Here is a 25576-nt window from a genome sequence, read left to right on the forward strand (position 1 = left end):
AGGTATCTTTGACCCTCTTATGGAAGCTTGGGCTAGTACGTAATACAAAAAATACTTAAAAAGTGTAAAAGGTCAATCTTTTTTTTTTTAATGGGTTAGGGTTATATGGTCTGATATATACAGTATATTTGTTAGGAATACCTGGAATATGAAATGATAAAAACCTTTCATTACAAATATTGCAAGAAAACGAACCCACTGGTTAATCTTGACCCACTTACCTGTATGCATCTATGGGTTAAGAATTTCCTTTTACACATATAGTACTGCATCCAACTCCATGTCTCATGTAAAACAGTTTCTGGGTGATTGTGGACAGTATTGAACACTTTGTGTGGACATCAGACACGAAGACATGCATAAAAACATGATTTAACTTGGGCGTCAATGGGAAATTGTGGCATCACCAGTTTCAGTATTTTTCAATACTTTCCACAACTTGGATTTCTTAAGACTTTTGATATGTTATGAAGGACATATCCATGAGTCTAGGACAGTTGAAAGAGTTTCTGTTGGAAATGTGTCAGAGGTCATATTGTATAATGCCTGTACTATTAAGTAAGATGCTATCTAGAACAAGCTGTGGGAACCATACATGAAGAACATGTAGGATAGAATACTTTATACAAAGTGGAGGAAAGTTTTGTTTTTGTATTGTTTTTTATTCAATCCAAAATTGAAAAAGTTGTGTGTGTCTATGTTTGTGAACTTTGTTATTGTACGTTTCTCTTTCTTTGTCTTTTGTTGTTTTGTCTTTGATGTTGGTATATAACAATTATAATAAAAATATTGTGGGGAAAAAAAGTTGCTATCTAGAAGAAAAAAAGGTTCTTCAGCTTGTGTCTGGACTCGGAGGAGACACTTTTGGGTGCCAGGTAGAATGTTGTCTGTTTTCTAAGAGTGTAGTCCTACTCCCACATTCAAAGATGTTACAACAGAGCATCAGTTAATATTCCAAAAGGGGAAATGAATTGTTTTCAAGTATAACAATTAGATTGCTTGATCTCATTATAAACCATGATAAACATGGTTTATCTCAAGCACATGAACAAATACACAAACTGTTTTTCTATTGAGTGTTGGGGACTGGTAAACACTATAGTCAATAACCAATTAGTAATGCCAACAACAAGTGTGATGATACATTGTGCACACAGTATAATCTTCCCCCTCCTTAACTTATCCTGTGTTTACACACCACACAAATGTAATTATTTGATAAGCCAACTGCATGAAATTTCCGTTCTTTTTCCCATTACACAATGTGCGGTTAATTGAAATGAAGCGCAAGTACACATCCCCTAGAAACTCAACTCAGCTCAGGGAAAGAACTTACCATCAGTGTACTGCTGTATGCAAGCTGTTGGCCAAACTGCCTGACAAGACCACCAAAAACAAAGGCTTACAGGCAATTAAATGGGATAACAAGCTAAATCCACACACTTTCCAAACAATAGGAGATTGATGTTTCTCTCCCTTCTGAGTTCCCGCCCTTTGAGTTTCCCCACCCACACAGCAGAGAAGGGAACAGCTGGGACAGCAACAGTCGGTGGCTTCCTGCCCAAGGCTTGCCCCTGGACCCAGGCTGGTGAGCTGGACACCTCTGGTGTCTGAAAAGACCATGCTTACCACTACGAATGTCCAGATGATGCTGTTTGTCACTTCATGCCAACGACCGGGAACACCAAGGTGGTCTTACTAGTCACAGGAGTAGGCAAATCTTAATAGCTGCAGCTCGTGTACCAAGATGCTTAAAGGAGAGATTTTCTCTCTTAGTATTATAGACTCCTCAGTTGATTTTGCATACGTGTTATTTTGGTGTGTGAAAAAGGTTACGTGTTATTTTGGTGTGTGAAAAAGGTTAGAATTGAAAAAAAAACTATAGGTTTCTGTCATTTCCCCTGTTATATCAGCTGTCTTAACGTCCAAATATTCCCTCACAACAATAACTGCATTGCCTTACAATGTCAATCTATCAATAGATAGCTGTGGGAAGATAGCACCTGAAGACAGTAGCCATTGTGGACAGTTTTCTGCTCCAGTAACTCTATTTCTGAAGGACAGACCATGCATGATGGTGCTGCTTTCACATTTCCAGTCACAGCACAAAAGGGCTGACTGAAATCACTGTCCCTCACATGATGTAAATGTGCAATAAAACATGTAAGTTACTGATATTGGCCGTGGTTATGTAATAATAATGATGTAATAATAATAACACATATCAACTTACATCAATTCTATGTGTGACTCTCAAAGCACATCAAGGAATCCAACGCACCGTCCTTCAAACGTTCACCCAAAACCTTCAAAAAATCAGTCTAGTTCCTTCCCCTATCTTGGGCTATCACTATCTGACTTCTTTTATTTGCCTTTTATTTGTATTGCTTTATTCACTGCCAGAGACACCAGGCAGAGACACCAGGAGCTGCCAGCCAGCAAACTGGTTCTGTGGGAGCCAACACATGGGCATCGATCACAAGGGCGTCCCACACTAACATACGTGGACATACTAAAGAAAGATGCAGGAGCGGAAAGTACCCGCGAGCTAGCCAGATTTATGGAGGATCGGGATGACTGGAAGCGCCAATGGAGGGCTCGTCCGAGGACGACCTAGTAGTAGTAGTAGTAGCAGTAGTAGTAGTAGTAGTAGTAGTAGTAGTAGTAGTAGTAGTAGTTATTTATTTATGATCATTGCTTGTCTTCCCGACAAGTACCTAGAAAAGTGCTTTACAAATACATTTATTATTAAGGAGCTAGCCCACCCAGCAGGGCCGGGTGCTGACTAATCAGTCTATGTAATTGCTTAGGGCCACAACAGCTAGTGGGGGCCACACTTTTGCCATCGATTTAGCGTAAGCAACCACCCCGTCAATCAAAAACTCTGCTACCCCAGTCGACGAAAAAGTCTGCAAGATCCGCCGGCTCAAGACGAACAAAGCTATTTGAACTGAAAAGATGCGTCCTAATAGGTATTACCGCTATTTAAAATGTTCTTCTGTCTGATCGACATGAAACTTGGTACATAAGAAGTACTGGTCCTTAACAAGTTTGAGAACAAAAAGTTCCCACGTCAAAAAATCACCACCCTACATGCAAATTAACCACCACCATAATTAATAAAATATGCAAATGGTGCTATGTCAGCCATATTTATGCAAATTAATGAGGTGAGCGTCAAGACAGTAGTATGACATAGTCATAATAATAATAATAATAATACATTTGATTTGTAATGGACTTTACATTTGCAAATCTCAAAGTGCTACAGATTAAATGGTGATGTGTACCTTGGATGAAAAACATGGCTGCCACATGCCACTCAATATTCTGCATTTCCAGCCATTTTTGTTTTAAAAACACTTCTTCTTCTCATAAACTGCAAGTCTGAATGACACAGCAATTGTTACATGGTACTAGGCTATGCTTGTATCACTCCCTGCAAAGTTTGCAATGTAGAACTTCATACTTAATTAAAAACTTAAATTAATATGTAGCATACCATAAATTATGACATATGCAAATAAGGCTATGTCAGTCATTGCTAGTCTTATCAATCCCAATGTTGGTGTGCTTTGAAATAGTGCCAGAACATCTTTCTTAAATAAAATAGGGTTTAAACTGCATTCACTTTTTATGTCCTACAGAAATAACATCAGAATAGGCTTCTACATAAAATACATTTCCCAAAGATTTGTGTTCCTTATCCTGTCATCTTCTTGATTATATGGCTAAATTATTACTATAATCTAGTTATATAACCATGATCTACAAATTCACTGAACAGAACATTGCATGCACAATATGGACATGTCTCCATGTCATTTGCTTTGAGACAGTGCCATAATAGAAATGTGTAGCACATTTAAGGTTAACACTTGAGCCTTTAATTGCCGCTTGCGGTTATATTTATTATTATTATTATTAGTTGTTGTTGTATTATTATGTTTTTTTTCATAACACGCCTTTATTTTCATAGTCATGTACAGTATTCTTTCACAACTCCCCCCCCCAACACACACACACACACACACACACACACACACACACACACACACACACACACACACACACACACACACACACACACACACATACACACACACACAAACACGCACACACACAATGCCCACGCGCGCGCTTTCGCACGCTGCCGTGTGTTTCTTTGTATTCCTAGCAGCCTTTCATGATCGAGTCCCATCCATGCGCTCTGAGATCAGCCTGACCTCTGTCTGTGTGTCTGTCTGTCTATCCATGCGCTCTGAGATCAGCCTGGCCTCTCCGTCACAACAACAGTCTCCTCCTCTCAGCCCGACCTCATGAGTGACAACCCGGTCGACCAATCAGCGATGGAATGTCTACTTCCTCCACGGCTCGTATGCGAATCCCAATTTGCGGTAGGCGGTACTATAGTGGGCCTGCTTCCCAGGTTCGGTTGCGGCGGTTCAGCTTTGGATGAGATTTTGTGAGTTTTCTTTGACAGGTTATTTTTATTGTGACATTATTTTTTAATTTCAAGCTATTTACACTCAGCGAATGATATGTATCGCGTCTATCTTGAGTGCAATTTAACGCAGTCTTTGTTCACAGTTGTATTGTCTAATGTGGGGCTATTTCCAAAGTAATCGTTGAGACAGCAACGGTGATTTTCCTCCCTAAATAAAATTGTTTGTAGTATTTCATTTCGTAAGTGATTAATAACATGGTATTAAGGTAGACTACATGTTGCACTGTGCCACTGTGCACTAGACACTCTCCATAACCATGGTAACCCTGCAACATTTGTAGCTTAGAACTGTTATATTTGTAACCAGCCTAGGTACAACAGCTAAGTTTGTTTTCTAAAACATCACAACAAAATCTTATTTTCAACTGTACTCGGAAGCTGTAAGTTGCAACAATGTATCTATCTGCTCAAAACAAACCACTGTCAAGCTGTTCTGACACATGTGTGTGTAGCCTCCTATGTACGTGATGTGGAAGCTGTCCGTGTAATAACCCTGTCTGTCCAGGGAAGCACGTGTCTGTCTATTGCTGTGGTAGTGATTTAAGATATTCTGAGTTCAAATATCGACAATGACATTTTAAACTTATACGTTCTTCATTTTTAGAGACGGGTTCCCCTGCGTTGAGGACTGACAGAGAGTCTGGGCTGGGCTGACATCTGGAGGACACGGCCACCCCACCACACCTCTGCTCTCCGGCAGGGAAAAAGCTCTTCAACAACTGGATACGATTCTAAAAGAGCAATTTTGAGAGTTTTGGAATACTTCAACAACGTGGAAAATGTTCAACCTCAATCAACCTGAATGGAATGGCTTTTGAGGAAACCTAGCTGACCCTGGTTGTGTTCACAAAAGTGTTCAGGAGTGGTACAGTTACAGTCCTACTGGAGTTTACTTTGAGGTGTTCCTCTGAAAGTCTTCTAAAAGGAACAACATCTGAACATGGATCAGGCCAGCGGGGGAGAGGACCCCAACAAACCCTCTAAAAAGAAATCAACTGAGGATGAGAGTAAAAACAAAAAACTGGTATGTATTTTCCAAACCTGTGAATTTGTTACTTAAAAGCCCTAGCTCTTCTCTTTAAAATGGTCATATCATTTTGGCTCTGTGATGTAATATGAAAACACCACAAATGTTCTTGTATCGGAATGCCATATTCCGGAATATGAACATGTGAAAATATGAATATATAATTAGGTCTAAAAGGGTTAACAACCATCTTGTTCTTGAAAAGTATGACTGGGTTTGTGTCCTGTGTGACTCCTGTGATGTTAGGGTTAAGACATGCAAGAGTTAAAGTTCGAATGACACTTCCCACTTATTGTGCATAAGGTTGTTAATACTGTATTTCAACATTGCACATTTGTATACATTACACTAGTATGTATAAACTCAAACTCAGTATTGACTCAATCAACTTTAAAACGCATCATTTCCTATGTGGAAAACCAGGCGTTGGAAGAATTTATGAGTAGGCCGACACCTCATTCATGGTTTTCCAGTTGTGCATTAGACCTTGTTAATCAGTCAACTTAATGTTAAGCCACCGGTGTTACATTCAAACCAGTACTGTACTCAACCCCGGTGCTTTCTATGTAACCACAGCAGGGAGTGAATACATCACATGTTCTCACACACTGCTTTCCTGTGGTGCATAAAGAGCTTCAAAGAGCTGTATTGATTGCTGAAAGGCCTCAAATGGAACTCATGTTACTATTTAGCATAGCCTAATCTTAGTAATAGAGCATTTGGATAGAACTAGACAGCTGAAACTAAGTGTTTCTATCCTGACTTTGCCTTATTTTTTGGAAAACATTCAACTTTGACATTGTACATTAGCTTTTGACACAAAGTTCTGTATCATGAACATGTTACAGTATTCCTGTGCATTATTATCAGCTAGGCCTCAAAGCATTCCTTTTGCTGACTGATAAAAAAGTGGATATTTCAGTTAGGCCTACTTGCAGAACATAGGGCAGAGCATCCTTGTCATTTTGGAGTCAGACGGTCAGAGTCTGACTGTCAGTGCTGAAGATATTCATGACCTGAGTGAACCTGAACAGCACAGTCAGCACAACAAGGCTACATGAACAACAGTGCATCCTTGATAAACATTGATCGCTTATATGTAACTGACTTTGAACACGTATGTGTTACGGTACATGTGGGAATACGGTACATGTGGGAAAACTAGGGTTAGCTAGTGTTAAGGTTAGGGTTAGGTTTGGGGGTAGGGTTAGGGTTAGGGTTAGGGTTAAGGTTAGGGTTAGGGTTAAGGTTAGGGTTAGGGTTAGACATGCCAGCATGTACCAAGTCGACGTAGCACCTAACCCTAACCCTAGTTTTCCCACATGTACCGTCTTCCCACATGTACCGTAACATAATGTATTATCATTGATTTATTAATGTATTCACTGAGCAGTGGATACTCATCTTTGGCCGATCTACCCATACAGTGGTTGTTTATAAGTTGTGCCATTATGACACAGAGCCACCAGGGTCTCAAATGTCAGTGAGCTATTAGACTGCTTGTCTGCTTGTCATCCTTGCCTGGAAATGAAATCACAACATCCAGTGTGTAGGAGGGGTACATCGTGACTTCTCGGTCATTGTCTGTATCTTATACTCCTCATTGTCCTCAATGATTACTTTGAACAAACTTTCTTTCCAAATTAAGCAATGTAATTACTGTATTAGTCACCACCACCACCGCAGTATGTAGGGCAGGGTCTATTTAAAGTTCACTCTCTGAATGTCTTAATTACAACACAGGAGGGACCTAGTCTGGTCTCTCATGCTCTGCACTTCAAAGTGTAGGCCATAGTGTCAGTATCATCTCTCTGCGGTGGAAACTTAAACATAGAAAAGTATCACCTATAACTCATGCACAAGATACAGCAAAGTTACCTCTACTGCTCAAACAAGAAGTACAGCTGATAATGTTTCTGGATCATGCTCTGTCTCCTATCACTGACGGGCTGTAACCTGAAATTGTCCTGCGAGGTCTAGGTCACAGAGAGGCAAGCCAGGTAGTATGCCATCCCTGCTCTGTTCCTCTGCAGCCAAGGGAACATGTCTCAGAAGATGCGACCCCCACTGAGACAAAGAGGATCATCGATTTAGTCCACCCTAAAGAGCAGGATGGGCTATCTTGTGTCTAGGCAAATTTATGTCTTTGTTTACCAAACAAACATACACTGTATGCCCTTCCGATTTGGGCTGGGCTACACAGAGACAATTATTCAACCATGCCCTGTGAAGGGTGGGGTCGGGCTCTTGTTGTCAGGCTGCTGCTGGTAGAATCTGACGGTTGGTGAAAGGGCTCCATTGGGCTTTAGGAATGCAAACCTCTCGTAGCCTGAGGCAGAGAAGACTCAAGAGGAGCTACGGTCTGCTCTGTGTACAGGGAATGACCGTGAAGAGCGGAATAAACAAACCAAAGCAACCGATCCTAGATCTTGGTCCATAGGCTACCTTGTTTTTGGGGGGAGGGGTTGTAGATGGTGCAATGCTTGCGGGCCTGAGGCACAGACTTCTTGTAATGTATGGTATGTGCTCCAGTAAGGTTTAACTGAGGGAATGGTTGTGGTTTAAAACCTGTGTGTGTGTGTGTGTGTGTGTGTGTGTGTGTGTGTGTGTCTGTGTGTGTGTGTGTCTGTGTGTGTGTCTCTGTCTCTCTGTGTGTGTGTGTGCGTGTGTGTGTCTGTATCTGTGGACTGTAATGACATAGTGGGACTAGAACCCCGGGAGTCTCTTTACAGGGTGTGGTCTGTGGTTCTGAACTTCGAGAAACGTCAAGCAAAACAAGTATTTACACAACGACTCCCTGAACAACGACTATTGAGCCTCCTTCAATCCAGTCATCCCAACCGCTGACTTTCATCCACACGCCCTGACCAGGCCTTTCATCCACACACCCTGACCAGGCCTTTATCCACACACCCTGACCAGGCCTTTCATCCACACACCCTGACCAGGCTTTCATCCACACACCCTGACCAGGCCTTTCATCCACACACCCTGACCAGGCTTTCATCCACACACCCTGACCAGGCTTTCATCCACACACCCTGACCAGGCCTTTCATCCACACACCCTGACCAGGCCTTTCATCCACACACCCTGACCAGGCCTTTCCTCCACACACCCTGACCAGGCCTTTAGTCATCCACACACCCTGACCAGGCCTTTCATCCACACACCCTGACCAGGCCTTTCATCCACACACCCTGACCAGGCCTTTCATCCACACACCCTGACCAGGCCTTTCATCCACACACCCTGACCAGGCCTTTCATCCACACACCCTGACCAGGCCTTTCATCCACACACCCCGACCAGGCCTTTCATCCACACACCCTGACCAGGCCTTTCATCCACACACCCTGACCAGGCCTTTCATCCACACACCCTGACCAGGCCTTTCATCCACACACCCTGACCAGGCCTTTCATCCACACACCCTGACCAGGCCTTTCATCCACACACCCTGACCAGGCCTTTCATCCGCACACCCTGACCAGGCCTTTCATCCACACACCCTGACCAGGCCTTTCATCCGCACACCCTGACCAGGCCTTTCATCCACACACCCTGACCAGGCCTTTCATCCGCACACCCTGACCAGGCCTTTCATCCACACACCCTGACCAGGCCTTTCATCCACACACCCTGACCAGGCCTTTCATCCACACACCCTGACCAGGCCTTTCATCCACACACCCTGACCAGGCCTTTCATCCACACACCCTGACCAGGCCTTTCATCCACACACCCTGACCAGGCCTTTCATCCGCACACCCTGACCAGGCCTTTCATCCGCACACCCTGACCAGGCCTTTCATCCACACACCCTGACCAGGCCTTTCATCCACACACCCTGACCAGGCCTTTCATCCGCACACCCTGACCAGGCCTTTAGTAAGACATGCCTCTCTCTCTCACTGCTGCCTGGCTGAGTGCTGATGTCATCCAGCCTCTCTCTCAGTCTCAGTGAGCTCACTCACTCACTCACTCCCTAAGAGGTCTCAGAGCCAGGCTTGTTCCCCAGGCTTCCTGTTTCCCAATCCTCCATAGCACTGTGTGTGTGTGTGTGTGTGTGTGTGTGTGTGTGTGTGTGTGTGTGACTGTGTGTACGTATATATGTATGTGATTGTGTGTGGGGGTGGGGGTGGCAAGAGACCATAGAGTCCTGTGATTTGGCTCTTGTCACACTCTTGAGTGTGAGAGAGGAAGTCATCACTCATCCCTGGGTGGAGCCATGATCTGCCTTTTGTTTTTCCCTCATTTTCTTTGCGACCCTTTTGTGCATACAGGTCCATATGTGGCCTAAAGTAAAAACAACATGATATATCGTTGTTTTTATCTTTATGTCCTATGCACCAACCACGCCAAGTCAATTTACTCTAATTCAGATTCTGATTACACTTTTTTCGGCCACCCTTTTGCTTATATAGTCTTTAATAGAGTATAGCATACATGTGGCCTACATTTTACCTGAATGTATTAGTCATGTATTTGCAGGCCAGATTTTGGGACAATGATTTGCCTGTCTTAAGTTGGATTAAATGGGAGGTTGTCAGTTGTGACATCCACACAATACGATTTCCATACTTTTGGCAGTCATCAGACCCAGGGAGTGGCTCTGTCTGGCTGGGAAGGGAAGTCGTTTTGTCAGAAAGGTGTTGTTTATTTAACGAGTCACCAGCCCGGGCAGGATGACATCATAGTCAGCGTCACTATTTTGGTTTGAGTTTGTGGTATGTGGTATGTGGACACACACCTCAGCCAAGGACATCACGATAACACCAACATGGTTTGCAGCAAAGGCAACTTTCACAGACCTTGGACCTCGGGGGACTCACCTGAAAAGGTTGCGTACAGACGAAACACAGAAAGTGCTTACGCACAAACATATTCTGATTTATAACACGTGCATAGGCTACACTCATCCCACGCCGGTCTCCCTTTATAAATCACAATGAACTCTAAATAAAAAATAAATAAAAAAAAACCTATCATCCTGTCCCACGCTTTTAACGCCCATAGTTGCCTATAAATGGTCAGTGAAATGCATGACGACAATGACTGCAAATCCTGACATGTGATAAGGGAACTCTTCATATATGATATGGTAACTGGTGCACAATGGTATCAGTTTCAAAGTGTTTCTCGAGTTTGATCCTTCTGCCAGCACAGTTGCTCATTTCTCCAGTTTATGTCCGTACGCGTGGGTCAAAGACAGGACCGCACATTCTCCCGCCAAATTAGTTTTTTTCTAAATCCCAGAGTTTGCTTAGAAAGTGGCGTAAGTTTATAAGTGAAGCCCCTGTTCATTTCTCTACACAGTGTCTTTTTGTTGTACTGTGATGTCCTGTTTACTGTTGCAACTGAAGCATGCCACGATGCAGGAATGTCAGGAAGTGGAACCCCCTTTGACTTCTAATGAAGTGGGCAGATGAAGTCAGAGGAATTCAGGAGATCAGGTTTCACCAAGTAAAGGAGAGAGAGAGAGACAGGGTATTGTGATGACATGTGTGTCCACACATTCTTGATAACTGAACTGGAGGATTATGTGGGTTCTGGATGTCTCAGTGAATTGAAATGGAAAAGAGTTATACTGAGGCCTATACTTAGGCCTACACTATCTACTTAGGGCATTCAAGTGAATCACTCAAGTTGTTGTTTTGATTCAGATGAGTGTGAAATTGGTTTAGGTGAATTGAATGATTTGAGAGACAGAGACAGCCTGTATAATTCTCCTCTGTATTGTTGTATCAACATATCTCTTAGTATATTATGGGCACACTGACCTGTTTTCGACCTGGTTAAAGACGTGAGGGTATGACAAGTCAGTAGGCTACTCAATATGTAGGCTAGTTTGACGATTTATTTAAACTCTATTCTTTCACCAAGTCCACCAAATCTAGAGTGTGCTTGTTGTTAAGCCCTTCTGTATTTCATATTTGATTTTTGAACTGTCCACTTAGTAGGCTATATGTAAGCTATGACTACCCTGAATATTGCATCTTCAATGCACTGTTCTCTTGGTCATAAGTGACCTAGTTAACCTTAGGTAGTTCGTGCATTAACAGCCGTGAGGCTGAAATAATAGCCTGGTGTTGAGAAAGGGCAAAGATCCTCCTCTTAACAGCCTCACGTGAAGGTGGGAACGGACAGCTGGTATGTGTGAAGTGCTGCTCAGCTCACGTCTCAGCACTTCCAGTCAGGGTTGCCAGATAGGATTGACAATTTCCAGCCTAACCACTGTCTAAAAACGGCTAAATCCACCAAAAAACAGCCCAAAACCTATATTGTCAGAAAACCTCTAATTAGCCTACTATTGGGCAGGTGCCCATCTCCTGCCCCCTAAACTGTATGTCTGCTGCCAATGATGTTTGTAAAATAAAATAAAAACCCGCCCTATTTGGCAACCTTGCTTCCTGGAGGCCAAGTAGTATTTGAATGAAGGAGGTGCCTCTTCTGATGCTGACACACTCACATTTACTGCACAGATCAATGGTTGGAAATGTGAGCTCTCTCTCTGTGACTCAATGGGGAAAGTTAAAGTGGTTCATTTGTTATCGATGGAAAGAGGTCAAATAGATACCATAGTTTACCGACTGACTGTTGCATTAACTGTGACTCTTGTGATTCTAGAGCAGGGATTCTTCTTGATTGCTGATAGAGAGCGAGTTGTTTTTGAAGAGAGATAATCCTAAACAGCTGCTCCATGCATTGGAAGACACATGTTTCATTTCCCTGAGTGAGGTATTTTGGATGACGAAGCCTAACTTTTTCTTGGGAGGGATTCTGTATTATTTTTTTTGAACACATGATTTGTGTTTTGATGTTCCGCAGGGACCTAACCAGTTTGTTGCTGAAGTTAGATCTAGACTGTTCAGCGTTTTTTGCTGTGCTAGTTGTCTTGTTACAGTGACTTATCTCCCAGAGTCATTACACATGAAGGGATGTCATCGCAGAATGAAAGTCTTTTGAGAATAATGAAAGTGAAGTGTATCTTGTAATGTGGAAAGAGAGAAGAAAACTTGACTCCATGCCAAGAAAACAATTCACATTAAGTGTTGTCATTTGTCATGCATTGTGTAGCGATGACACTTTTATTATAGTATAATATGTGAATTCAGTATGATGAGAGGACCTGTTTATGTCAACTTTTGCTGATGCTTTATTTTATGCTCAGCAAAAGGATGACAGTGAATCGGTTTCTCAAAGGTCACCCGGAGTGTACCTGTGTGTTGTGTGTGTGTGTTTTGTGTGATGTGTGGGTATGTGTTGCTAGTTTAACCACACTGAACAGTGACAGACAGACAGACAGACATACAGACAGCGCTGAGCAGGCTGATATCAGCCAACACACAGACCTCTCAGAACTGAACCCTGAGAGCATAGATCTTAACGGATGTACTTTAACAGGAAAATGAAATGACTCACCACCATCACTCTTTAGGTCGGTGCAGCTGCATCAATATCAGACCTACACAATGAAAGAGGAAGGGAATTCTTGTTATATATATCTCAGTGGCTCAGATCTGCACCTGTTCACTTTACAGTACCGTACTGTGTGTGGTATAGCTAATCTGAGACGAACTTGCATCCAATCAAATGCTGTCAGTGTCAGGTTCTATGCACGCATTTCTTTGAGGTGAAACAGTATGAATATATTAACTCATATAGAGGAACAAACTCTTGACTTCATTAAAACAGCCATCCCACTCTCCCCTGCTCCTCATTCCTCTCCTCGTGACAGTAATTGTGGATAGTATCCCTTTGGTTAATTCAATCTGGTTTTAATGATTGTAATCACAGGAGACAATTAGTGAGCCATTAAAGTAATTAAAGCCTCAGTAACACATGGACAGTTCAGCTCAGACCCTCTTCTAGCGATAGTGTCTCTGATATAAGGTAAGGAGATGGAGGCTTTGGTGTAATTGTTACTACACCTTGGAGATGACAGATACATTTCCCTTATGAGTATTGCTGCTTTGAATTTGAACTCAAAAACTTTAGTATGTTTCTGGTTACACCACATCGGCAGTTTCACAAACAGTGTCTACTCCCCCCCCCAGCAGTGTCCCAGTCCAGTCAAACTTTGCTGTGTAATCTAATAGGGATTCCCCTGAAGGGACCGTTGGATGTGAAACAGGACACCTTTGTTCTTTGGACAGTTAACTCTTATACTGACTCATGACTGACAGGCTCAGGTCATTGCACCCTTGCTGTTGAGCCTCACAGATTAGAAGAGGAATGTTGGAGTCGGAGTGTTTAGTTGTAGGTAAAACAGAGAGCATATCATGTCCTCGCAATCATATCATCATGACACAATAGCACAAGGTCTAGGCCTACAGCAGCTTATACTCTGACCAGACTTGTATGCATCAGTATTAGTGGCACAATCATGTCAATAATTCCAACAGCTGAGCTGTGATGCTGATAGAAGAAGTTATCTTGGGTGATAGTCAGATTATTGTTATATAAACCTGTAGGTTATTTTCGTACAGTGTTCCTAATTCTCTATTGAGAGAGAGAGAGAGAGAGAGAGAGAGAGAGAGAGAGAGAGAGAGAGAGAGAGAGAGAGAGAGAGAGAGAGAGAGAGAGAGAGAGAGAGAGAGAGAGAGAGAGAGAGAGAGAGAGAGAGAGAGAGAGAGAGAAAAACAGAGAGAGAGAGCGAGAGCAAGGCTTTGGGAGACGTGTGAGAAACAGCAGGAAGTGGACCACATGTGAGTGTTTCATGGCACATGGAAGTTGGAAACGGGAAGTGGTGAAGAATGCTTTAGTCACGCTGTTGAAGAAATGGACTAACTGATCTGACATCACCCTTTCATACCAAGCCTATTCTGGGCGATTAGGCTGAGCGGCAGAGCCCTTCTTTTCATAAAGCTTTGTTTCTTGATAAGACTTAGCCTTTGCATTGATGCTGTGGAAGTTCCCTAAATAGTAAGTCAGTGAATAACCGATGAACTAAGTGTCGTTATGAACGTTAACATGGAGCAGAGAAAGAGAGTACATTTCTCTCCCCTCTAACACAAACTCTAGCTTTTATGAAATACTCTCCAGAGTATGAAGTCAACCCCAGGCGGCTAATACTTAGGAATTCCTTTTCAAATCCTGTAGAAAAGCAGTTAACCTGAGGGGAATGTTGTGCTAGTCAGGAGTCACATGATCAGGCCTTCCAAAGAACAGCCATTCAAATCACTGCACCACTGGACTTTGTGTGCGCTTCCCTTTTTGAATACTGTAGCTTTAGTTTTCGGAATATGTAAACAGTACCACCCGCTTTCCTGAAATAACCAACATGCCTTAGACTCCTGCCCATTTAAAGGCACACTTTGAGACCTCAACTCAGCCCAATAGTCGTCCTTTTTTTCCTAAAGAAACCTTGCAGTACACTAACATTCCTTCTAGGGTTATTTTTGTGTATTTTATGGGGTGACACAACAAGTGATACTTCACTGTAAACTGTACACTTTTAGAGTTGTTTCTGCCCCAGACCTGGGTGTAATTGTGTTGGTTTTGGAGAGATAATCTGGCATTCAATCCAATTGAAGGTCATAATTCAGTTTGCAGAGAGGACAGAGCTCCATTATCTGATTGATGTGTGTGGCAGATCTGTTTATGATGGAAAGAGACTCTCTTCAATCCCCGCTGTGTGTGTGTGTGTGTTTGTGTGTGTGTGTCTGTCTGTCTCTGTGAGTGTGTGTCTGTCTTATGCATGTATGTGTGCGTGTGTATGTGCGCACGTGGCAATGTGTGAGCCTCCCCTCACTCCCAGCTGGACCTGAACATCAGAATGCCTGTGTTATCGCTTAATCTTCACTCCCCCGTTTCACAATCCAACTTAATGTTACTCCCATCGGTATCACCCGAACTGATCACTGACCAGAGAACACAGACGTAAAAACAAAATATTGTTGGTCATTCAGGCAAGCGTTTGTAGTTGGATTTATTCAGCCAACCTTTCACCGGCCTGAATTGCTGGGTCACTCACAATGTGAGTGATGGTGCTCATTCACCCTGCAGAATGCTATAGAGACTCTGCCATAGTCCTTTCCCATGAGGAAAACACTGGACTGTTCTGTTTCATTGGGACAGCCTATGAGGGGGGGGGGGGGTAGTGGTGTATTGGCACTATTTACAGGCCTTGGGCCTGATCAAGACATGGGTTTGAACCGTGTGAACACTCACCACTGACTACTGACTGGAATTCAAGATGACTCTCTTAGCTTTTCAGGCTTTCCTAGGCTATCACTAACTAATTGGGGCTGCAAAAAGGACATTGTAATTGGATGAGGAAGCTGACTGAGCTTTTATAGACTGTTATGCAATGAGTAAAGATGGGTAGGATACCCTTGGTCTACCTATTATTTTGTCTTCATGTAGGCCTACTGCAAATGACACAGAGGCCTGTACACTGTTCTGTACTGAAATCTCTAAGCGATCTATTTAGTGGAAAATGAAAGCAAATTTTAACCACATAAGTAGTCTACATGTACATGCATCATGACATCCTTTACGTTCTCCTCAGAGCTTTTTCATGAACCAGGTCAACAGTATTTAGTTGCTCTGCTTTTGACTCGCTTCATTGTGCCTGCTAATGGTCTAGAAAGGATACAGAAAAACGCAACGTTTTCGATCTGAATCTCACCACTTTGGAGGTTAAGTGGATAGCTTGTTCTACCACTACACTAATTACTAAAAGTATTACATTTTCAATACTGAATGTAGCATTAGGCCTACCTTCTTTACAGCCCAGGGCTCACTTTCAGAAGGCTGAAAGTAGTGCTTAATTAATCCCCGCTGCAACCCAGCTTCAAAGCTGTGAGATAACAATTGTAAAATCGAAGTTTGTTAAGTTAAGAACTTTTCTGGTCTAGGAGATAATGTACTACTTCCCCTCAGAAGCTTTCAGGAAACTGACCTCAGTTCATCATTACAGGTTTTGAAGCACTGTGGACACATTGTCTTACGACAGGTGGCGTCATTTTAATTACATTTTAAACATTTAGCGCACATTTTATCCAACGCGACTTCCAATTAGAGATTACAGGGACAGTCTCCCTGGAGTAATTTCGGGCTAAGTGCCTTACTCAAAGGTACACTGCTGGTGGTGTTCCCAGGTGGGATTTGAACTCATCACCTTCTGATCACCAGTCCCAACCACTATGCCAGGCAAGGGGAATGATCGTCTGTTAAGGGGGGAGGAAGAAGATGCGAAGAGGAGGATAGAAGGGGGGAGAAGAAAAGGGAGGAAAAAGGGAGAAAAAGAGGGAAAAGAAAAGAAAGAGAGAGACATTGAGGCTTCTTTTCCATTCACTACCCCTCACATGATTCCTACCTGAGTCTTGCCTGACTTGTCTTGTGGAATGTAGAACCAGTCTTCACATTCTGATGTGTGAGGCAAGACACAGTGATTCATGCAGCTTCCTATTGCTTTCTATGGGACTGCTACTTACGTTACAAAACCATGAACACTCCATAATACCTTTTTAGTTGATGTTCTTTTAGATGAATGTATGCACTGTTAAGTTTGCACAACTGTGGGTAAAGCTGTTTAGTTTAATGTGACTTGCTGGTTCACTGAACACGTTTTTGTGTACATTTCCAAACTAAATAGTGGCAGCACCTTCAACCACCAAAGTGCTTTCAATGTGCAAGTTTCAAGGTCATGTGACTAATAAATTCCCTGGAGAAAAATATGAAAATAATTAACAGATTTATTGATTCGACAATGATGAGTAACCAAGGTAACAATATGACAGCACATTTTAGCTGGGTTACTTCTGATCTATCCCATTTTTGTTCCAAATTCCAAATTGTGTTTATAGTTTTCTGTGAAGGTATTTCCTCCGAGGCGTGTCTTGTTTATGGGTCTCTCTTGAAAGGATGTGCAGAAAGCCAAACCTGTGCAACTACAGGATGTTTACGTTCCGTACTTTGACCATTGAAAACATGGTTCACTTGGTAACGTAATATTATGTCTTTATGAATACACACATTGGGTAGCAGAGTCGCTAAGAACAAAAAGCCTAAAACACCCACAATACTGACCAATTTGTCTGTTGGAGAGGATTTGTTCATTTGTTGAACACTCACCGTAAATCTCATAAAATTACCTCAGCTTTGTCCCAGCTGATGAAAACGATCTCCACCTCAGATAAAAGGGAACTGTGGTGGGCTCACTGGATCTTTCAGGGACCATTGATTGTGCGTGACTGTGTCTTGACTGGCTCCCTGCCTCTCTCTCGGTCTCCCTGGGCCACTGGGCCTGTGTGTCTCCCTCTGACCCAGTAGTGTCACCCTCCCCCCTCCGTGGACTGGAGCTACATTGACTGTTCTAGTGAATGAGCATCCTAGTCACAGTGGAGAGTCCTAGACAGAGATCCACTGTATCTGTATCTGTGGCTGACTGAGTCAGTGGAGACTGGAGAAGCTCCTTGTTCAGGCTTCATATGACTACAGTACATCCTCTTGAAGTGAAGCTATGGTCTGACTGACTACAGTACAGTTACAGTAACATTGGGTCATACAGAGATGGAGGCCCCTTGTACAGTACGGTAAGCTCATTATGGGTCTAATGGAGAGTGGACTAGAGGGAAATGGGCTGTAGTCTGGGGTTCAGAGGTGGTGGCGAGGAGGCCAGAGTGAGGCTAGCGGAGGCTAGCGTAGGCCTCTGTCTGTTTGGATAGGGCCTATCTCCCATGACAGGAGAGAGACTGTGTTACGTAGCGATGAGCCATCTCTCTCTGAATCAGAATCAGAATCAGAAGACTTTATTGCCATGACATGTAAACATGTTAGGAATTTGGTTTGGGACAGTGGAGCACGGTTTACAACAGGACAGGTGCAAGACAGTGCAAACCAACATCATAGTGCAAGAGTCATAATTAATATAAATATAAAGTGCAGAGATCAAGTGTTCAAGTGTTCATATCCAGACAGTCCAAAGCTCTCTGGGTGGGGGTGGAGGGAGGGTAGATAGATAGGGGTCAGGTCAGGGGGGGAGGGGGCAGCAGCATTTAGGAGCCGGATGGCTCTCCTTCTCTCTGAGAGGCCAATGAATGGAGAGTCCAAATAGTATCTGATGGATTACATCAACAGGGGCAAATGTTAACGAGTGCTCAGATGAGTCTCTGGACTATGGGCTAGCCGCTAGCCTATGCTGTTCTTCTCTTGGCTGCCTCTCTCAGTCACTACTTAACGGGCTATTGACTCTCTAACAAAGTTATTTCGGACCAACTTGATTCATTTAGGCCGTAACAAATACAATTGTAGAGGAGCGTAAACACACAGCAACAAAACGTCACATGGACCCTGCGTACATATGTCAATACCATATCTCAAGGGCTGTAGGCTGATGCTTTGTGAAATTCTGCATTGAGTAGTTAGAATCAACGACAAATTGTTGATATGACAATCCATGAAAGCCACTTATCTCAGTGAGCGTGTCCACAGATGGCTAGACATGCAAGAGCCTAGTCTGTGTTGTTGCCGCCTTTCACAGCTAAAGACCATAATTTTGTCTCCTCTCTTTCAGAAGTACAGAATAATGGAGTGTAATCAGAGCCGTAGACAGTACCTAGACCAGTTTTAGGTCAGGTCATTAGTCATTTAAAAGTTTTTCCAGACAGAAAGTAAGTGAAAGCAAAGTGAACATCCAGGGTATATTTACTATGGCACAGGCTGTGTTTATGGACAGTGTAAACAAAAGACCCCGTAGCGTAGCCTGACCGGTAAGCACGTTCTACGTTCAAGCTGTGCCCCGCTTCCAACAGGTGTTAGGATTTACACTTGAGTCACTTGTGTTTAATGAACATTTCTATGGGTGGAGGAAAGCTTCTTCAAGCTTCTTTCGAACCTCCTCAGATGGAAGTCCTATTGTGAGGAATTCTGTCAAACTGTGACTGCAGTGGAAGTGAACAGTTGGAAGAGAGAGAGAGAGAGAGAGAGAGAGAGAGAGAGAGAGAGAGAGAGAGAGAGAGAGAGAGAGAGAGAGAGAGAGAGAGAGAGAGAGAGAGAGAGAGAGAGTGAGAGAGTGAGAGAGTGAGAGAGAGAGAGAGAGAGAGAGAGAGAGAGAGAGAGAGAGAGAGAGAGAGAGAGAGAGAGAGAGAGAGAGAGAGAGAGAGAGAGAGAGAGAGAGAGAGAGAGAGAGAGAGAGAGAGAGAGAGTGAGAGTGAGAGTGAGAGTGAGAGTGAGAGTGAGAGTGTGAGAGAGTGAGAGTGAGAGAGTGAGAGAGTTAGTTAGTTCATGGAGCAGACCGTGAGCAGTGACACAAGGTTGCCAAGAATCGTTAACGGCAGCACATGGCAGTTCAGTCGTTACTGCCAAGGATGCTGGGTTCCCAACAATCCATTGTTTGCTATTAATTAGAACTAATTAAAGCAAAACCTCATTTCCTTGTAACCATGTCTTCTCCAGCAGCATTTTGTAGAGAAACTTTTGCTTTACTTTCGTTTTTGATGGTGATTTTCCCATTCAGTGAGCAGGAATGGCTACATCATGGGCAGATGGTGTAATGGTGTAAAGTGGAAGATTTGTTTTAATGCATTATGTAATATTGGCCATTGTAAGACTTGAATTAATTATTTGGATTGCAAATGAATAGGTCTGTCATATGCCACCTAGTGGCCTGAAATCATTAAACTAGGAGAAAGCCAGTTGAACTTAAAAGCAACTTTACTATTTGTGGCCCAATAACTTTGTGCTAAATTTGTACATCATGCTGTGTCTGGGATGGAGAAGAACCGTATTCTCTTTTGGCCTTGAGGAAGGCTGAACTAGTTATAGTGGTCATTTGCATATAAAAACTTTTAGCAGATGATGCGTAGAAGTAGGGACCCTGTGTACATAAATTCAGAAAAATTGCCTTGTGTATTTCCAATTCATTGACCTTTATTGAATCAAAAGAATATTGGATAAGGAAGGGGGCTGTGGGCTAATTTGATTTTTCTTTATTTGGGTGGGGAGAATTAATGTTTAGCGATAAACATTTATTACAGTGAAAAAGTTGTTGGTTTTAATAAGCTGGGGAAGCCCAGAGGACTCATATGCTTAATTGTTCTGTGGTAAATTGCGTTGTTGCCGTGTGGCAGAGATAATGACCGAGGAGTAGGTAACGGATGGCCTCGCCTAAAGTCAACACAATTTAGCTCAACAGAGGTTCAGTTGTTGTTAAATTGATTAAAATGTGTTTAATTACCCCATTTGAAAAATCGCCAATGTTTAACACACTTTTAGACTGTGGTAGAAAATGCAGTGCTCAATAAGCCGAAAGCTATGAGTTAGTTACTTAGAAATAACTAGAGACTCTCCTGTTTAAAAAATATATATAATGGCTTACTTTTGTAAATTAGGAGATAATAGTGAATTATTTTTTCTTTCTGGTAATCCATGTTCATATTGCTGACAGGTGACATGGCAGCAAGATAATGATAATAATAATAATATCAAATAACATACAAGTCCTGAACTCCTTTGACCCTGTTGGCATCAGCTGATTATGACATAATTAAGACTTTGCTCTCCCAATGTTACCACATTGATTTACTGTATCCACCTCTTGGAGCAGTGCCAGTGTGTGTACATGTATCATCTTGACTGGTGTCTTGAGACACACCTTCACATAGCACAGACCCAGACCTGTATTTCCATAGTTAGAGGCTCTAACCCTCATTCATCATCCTACTACACAACTGTTGATCCGCTGCAACAGAGATGGGTGATATATGGCTGTTTGACTGTCTGCTAGTGTGGACCCAAGGGGGGGGGGGGGCAGCTGAAGTTCTAAAACACTTGAGGAGGCGCAGTTTAGAACCAGTCTCCTTCCCGGCCAGCCTGTGGACTGAACCGAGCCCAGAGCGATAGCCTGAGATGATTCTCAGGAAGAGCAACCCCGCGGCGGGAGGTCTGCTTTATGGCCGCAGCAGCGCCCCATAGTCCCCGCTCGTTACCGCTTCACAGCCTGGTTGCTGCAGCATATGGTGCTGTGTTGCCGGCTGCCGCCTCCTCTGAGGCGCTCTTACAAATGGACGTCTTTAGCGCGGCCACCACAGGCCCCTTGGCAATGTCTGCTTGAGCATCTTTTATTGAAGATCGGGGTAGTATTCCTGCAGGGTGACTGTTATTGTTGTCTTAAGTGTCTGAAACGGATTTGAATGTCTTGGCTAAGGAAGTTTGTGCACCAGTAAGGACGAACTTAGAAGATACTCAACTGAGGATGGTTGATTAAAATAAGAACGGGGGAAGCATTGTAAATAGGACGATAAGTGTTTGTGGCATTTGGCAAAGACTTGTTTTTTTTTGGTCCACCACAGTTCTCAGTCGGGGAGCATCTTAATTAGTGAATAACTTCAGTGCATCTTACAGCGCATCTACTGTACTCTCCACACACCGTTTTTTGAAATCATATTTACTGTATTATAACAATGGTTGATGGGCTTCTTGCTTTGGTGTCGCTAATACGTGTTATGTCTTCATGGGTTCACTCGGGGCTTTATGATAACTGTCAGTTTTGCATGTGTGTCCATGTGTTGATGTATGAGGAAGTGTGTCTGGGATATATACACCCTCCCACCCACATCCATACACACTTTGGGGTTTTCAGTTTTCAGTTGGATCTTATTTTTTACAATGTGCCTTCCCTTCAACAGAACATACACATAAAAACATTGGCTGACGACATGGTAAGGTGTCCTGTTTTCATTTGTGTGTGTTTGTGTTTTGTTTTATTTTTGCATCATCTTCTCTTCTCTGTGTGTGATGATTGCAAGGGAAGCAATTTGACCTGCAATTTGTGGATGGAGCAATGATACAAAACAGAGTCTGTGGTTTTTGTTTTCAAGTACCCCATTTATATTCCTTAACTTCCTTTTGTCCAAATAACAATGCCATTTCATTCAAATTTATTTTCTCAGAGGGCTTGTATTTGCAATCAATATAGGCCTTCAGTGAGATATGAGGGTATTAAAAAAACAAACATCTTATCAATATTCCGAACTGAGATGTAATATAAACCCACATTTGTATTCGTGACACATTATATTTACCGAAATACTTGGTTAACAAAAACTTGTGTGCAGACAGACAATGGCTCTGGATTCAACCTGATGTTTGACATGTAAATAATACAGTCATGATCAACACCAGGTTCCTCATGATTTGTCTTGCTTTGGTCCTTCCACAAATGGTTTTCCATTTTGTCTTCATTCATTTTAGCTCCATTTCATACATATGTGCATCCATCCGTCCGTCCGTCCCACTCAAGCATGACCTCTAAACCCCTCTTACCAGCGACCACTAGGCCTAACTAACAGCAACTGATGCATGGACTTCCTACCTCTTTCTCTGACTCCGTAACAACCATGAGGACGCGTGCTGGCGGCCTCTTGCCTGATGCTGGTCTTTCTTCTGTCCCATTAGACAGGTTAATCACCTCCTCCATTCTTACTGTATTCATCGTCAGCATAGTTAGAGTGGATGAATACAGCAAGGTGACTGTGCCTTATTAAAGCATATGTTGGTGAGCATATGTTCTTGCGTACCGGTACATATTTGACACAAACAACAGTCTTTGTTTATGAACAAAACCACATGGTGAGTATGAAGGTAAGTCAGAACCATAATGGCCACTGAATCTTACAGTGCACCATCTTGGTCAGATGTTTTTAATATATTAATTGAATGTAGTTGGATGAAAACCAGTTTGAAATTAGCATGTGGTATCATCATATATGAAATCAGAAGGTTTCTGGTTCGATCCCCGCCTCAGGAGGGATGTGAGCTGGTGAGCTGGTGACTGGAGGGTTACTGGCATCATATTTGAGGTGCCTACCACTGCCGGCGTGCCCTTGAGCAAGGCACTTAACCCCTGATTGCTCCCGGGGCGCTATGGCTGACCCTGTGCCTTGTACTCTATGCAATGACAAACGGGTTGAATGAATCTAATAATCGAATACCGAAGTAGTAATGAAGTTCTATATTGATTACGGAATAGGAGGAATAACTACAAAAAAGGTGATAAATACCACTACACAAGCACCATCTATGGCAAAACACTTTGGTACAGTACAGTAGCACTGTAACTTCAAATGGACTTCTGCAGGCGTTCATGCCTAAGGCAACTGTACAGTAAACGCTGCAGGCTACATGCTGACACGCAGCTTGCCTTGGCCACTGCTCTGATCCCGCCCTCTGGCCCTCTCTCCCCTCCAGCGCGACCGGATCACCAGCTTCAGGAAGACAGGGATGAAGAAGGAGAAGGAGAAGCTGCTGATCCAGCACCCGACCGACCCCCTGTCTGCCACCAGCGTGGAGATGCCCTGTCCCCAGCCCCTCTTCGACGACCGCTCCATGAACCTCTCGGAGAAGGAGATCAATGACCTGTTTGAGAAGATGATGGTAAGTCTGTACTGTATCAGAAAGATATTGTTGTTGTTGTTTTTTTTAGCTCTCATAGAGATACCACTCTATACAGATCTACTGTATCTATATGGTGTGTGTTTCTCCTTGGTGTATCCCATCTGTCCATAGAGCTAACCTCCTCCTCCCATTGGCTGTCACAGCCAGGGCTGTAGGTCTAGGTACACCACGTGTCAGGTCACAGCCTCCAACACTCCGTAACATTGGCACTTTGTCTGGAATTATGGATATAGACATCTAAGACCATGTAGAGATCTATGGACCAAGGATCTCAGCCGTGCTATGGTTGCCACTGGTCGTCACAGTAATGATATCATTAGATGGGATGTGTTGACAGCTGGCTGTGGAGCACTCCCAACTCTCCACCCGAACTATATATCCACTTCACATAATGATGTAATACCACTACTGTCAAGGAAATGGACCACTTTCTAAGCCTATACACCACTTTATTCTCATGTCAAAGCGGGCCGCTTCTGTGTCTCAAACTATGCCACACTTCTCTTTCTCCTAATCTCCGAGCAGCACTGTGCTCAGTGCTCAGTCTAAGCCTCAGTACAGCACTTACCTGGTTCAGTGCACAGAGCCACAGTCACAGCTCTCTGGAGTCACACTGATGCTTAGCATAGAGAGACATAGAGTACAGTAGATGATGCAGAGAGACAGCCCACAATGTGTAATCCTGTCACCACCTCTCACCTCTCACTGAACTCTGTAACCCGAGTTCACTTGACTTCACCCCCCATAGATACATGCATACAGCTACAGCTACATACGAGGACCTGATGGAGTCAGTAGGGGCAGGACGCAGGATTTTCCTAAGGCAGTATTGTTTCCTTTTTTTTTTTAAACTTAAAAAAATTTTTTTTTGGCATTTAGCAGACGCCTTTATCCAAAGCGACAAACAAACAAATACATTTGATTAAGTAAGTGAATCATCTATCCACCAGTCATAGCAGGAACAAGTAATCTATGCTCGGGCCAGGGGCCATTGAGAGTCGTAGTGCTAGAAGAAGGAAGAGTTTTTTTTAATTTATTTTTATTGTATTATGTGTATTATTGTGTGTGAGGCAGATGTGTGAGTTCACCTCACCACTTCACTGTCATCACCCTGCAACCACATCCTTCAGTTGTTCACCACCAGCTCAGCGCCACAACACACCGCAACTATGAACTCACTCATATACACTGACTGCCCTCCATAAGTATTGGAAAGGGGAAGCATTTTGTCTTCTCCTAGCTCTCTGCTCCAACAATTTGGAGGCCATTGTATATATCATCACACATATCCTCATGGATAGATGTAAATCATAAAAGCACCATTTGGATGATGTTGATCCCCCCTAGTGTCAGTGGTGAATGTATGCCAAATTCCTAGCCATATTGATGAATGCCGACAGTGGCCCAGCAGGGAATGCCATCCCTCCAGGACATGTGTGTCAAGGACCGTTCCCATGGAACTCCCAGGGTGTAGCTCAACAGTGCCCCCTTGTGGGGTTATGCTTGACCCCCCTCTTTGTTTCCTTAGCCCTCTCTTTGCTCTCTGGCCACCTCACTATTATCACGTACAGTGATGAAGAGGTTTGTCTTTGGAACGTTACGCACTCCCAAGCTCTAAGTAATGGCTTGTCCTAGAC

The 25576-nt window shown here is 43.1% G+C and overlaps 1 protein-coding gene across 1 annotated transcript in view; it reads left to right on the plus strand.

The window, feature by feature from the left end:
• Positions 1-5447: 5447 nt before the first annotated feature.
• diaph2 (diaphanous-related formin 2) overlaps positions 5448-25576 on the plus strand; it is a gene marked incomplete at its 5' end in the record, with an annotated part of 433487 nt that continues 413358 nt past the window's right edge. The window contains 3 exons of the mRNA XM_080525622.1: positions 5448-5531; positions 22172-22204; positions 23733-23918. Coding sequence (XP_080381748.1) covers positions 5448-5531; positions 22172-22204; positions 23733-23918 — 303 coding nt within the window. The remainder of the gene's footprint in view (positions 5532-22171; positions 22205-23732; positions 23919-25576) is intronic.

Source organism: Nansenia antarctica (assembly GCF_963989245.1).
Source record: "Nansenia antarctica genome assembly, chromosome: 3".
Taxonomy (NCBI): Eukaryota; Metazoa; Chordata; class Actinopteri; order Argentiniformes; family Microstomatidae; genus Nansenia; species Nansenia antarctica.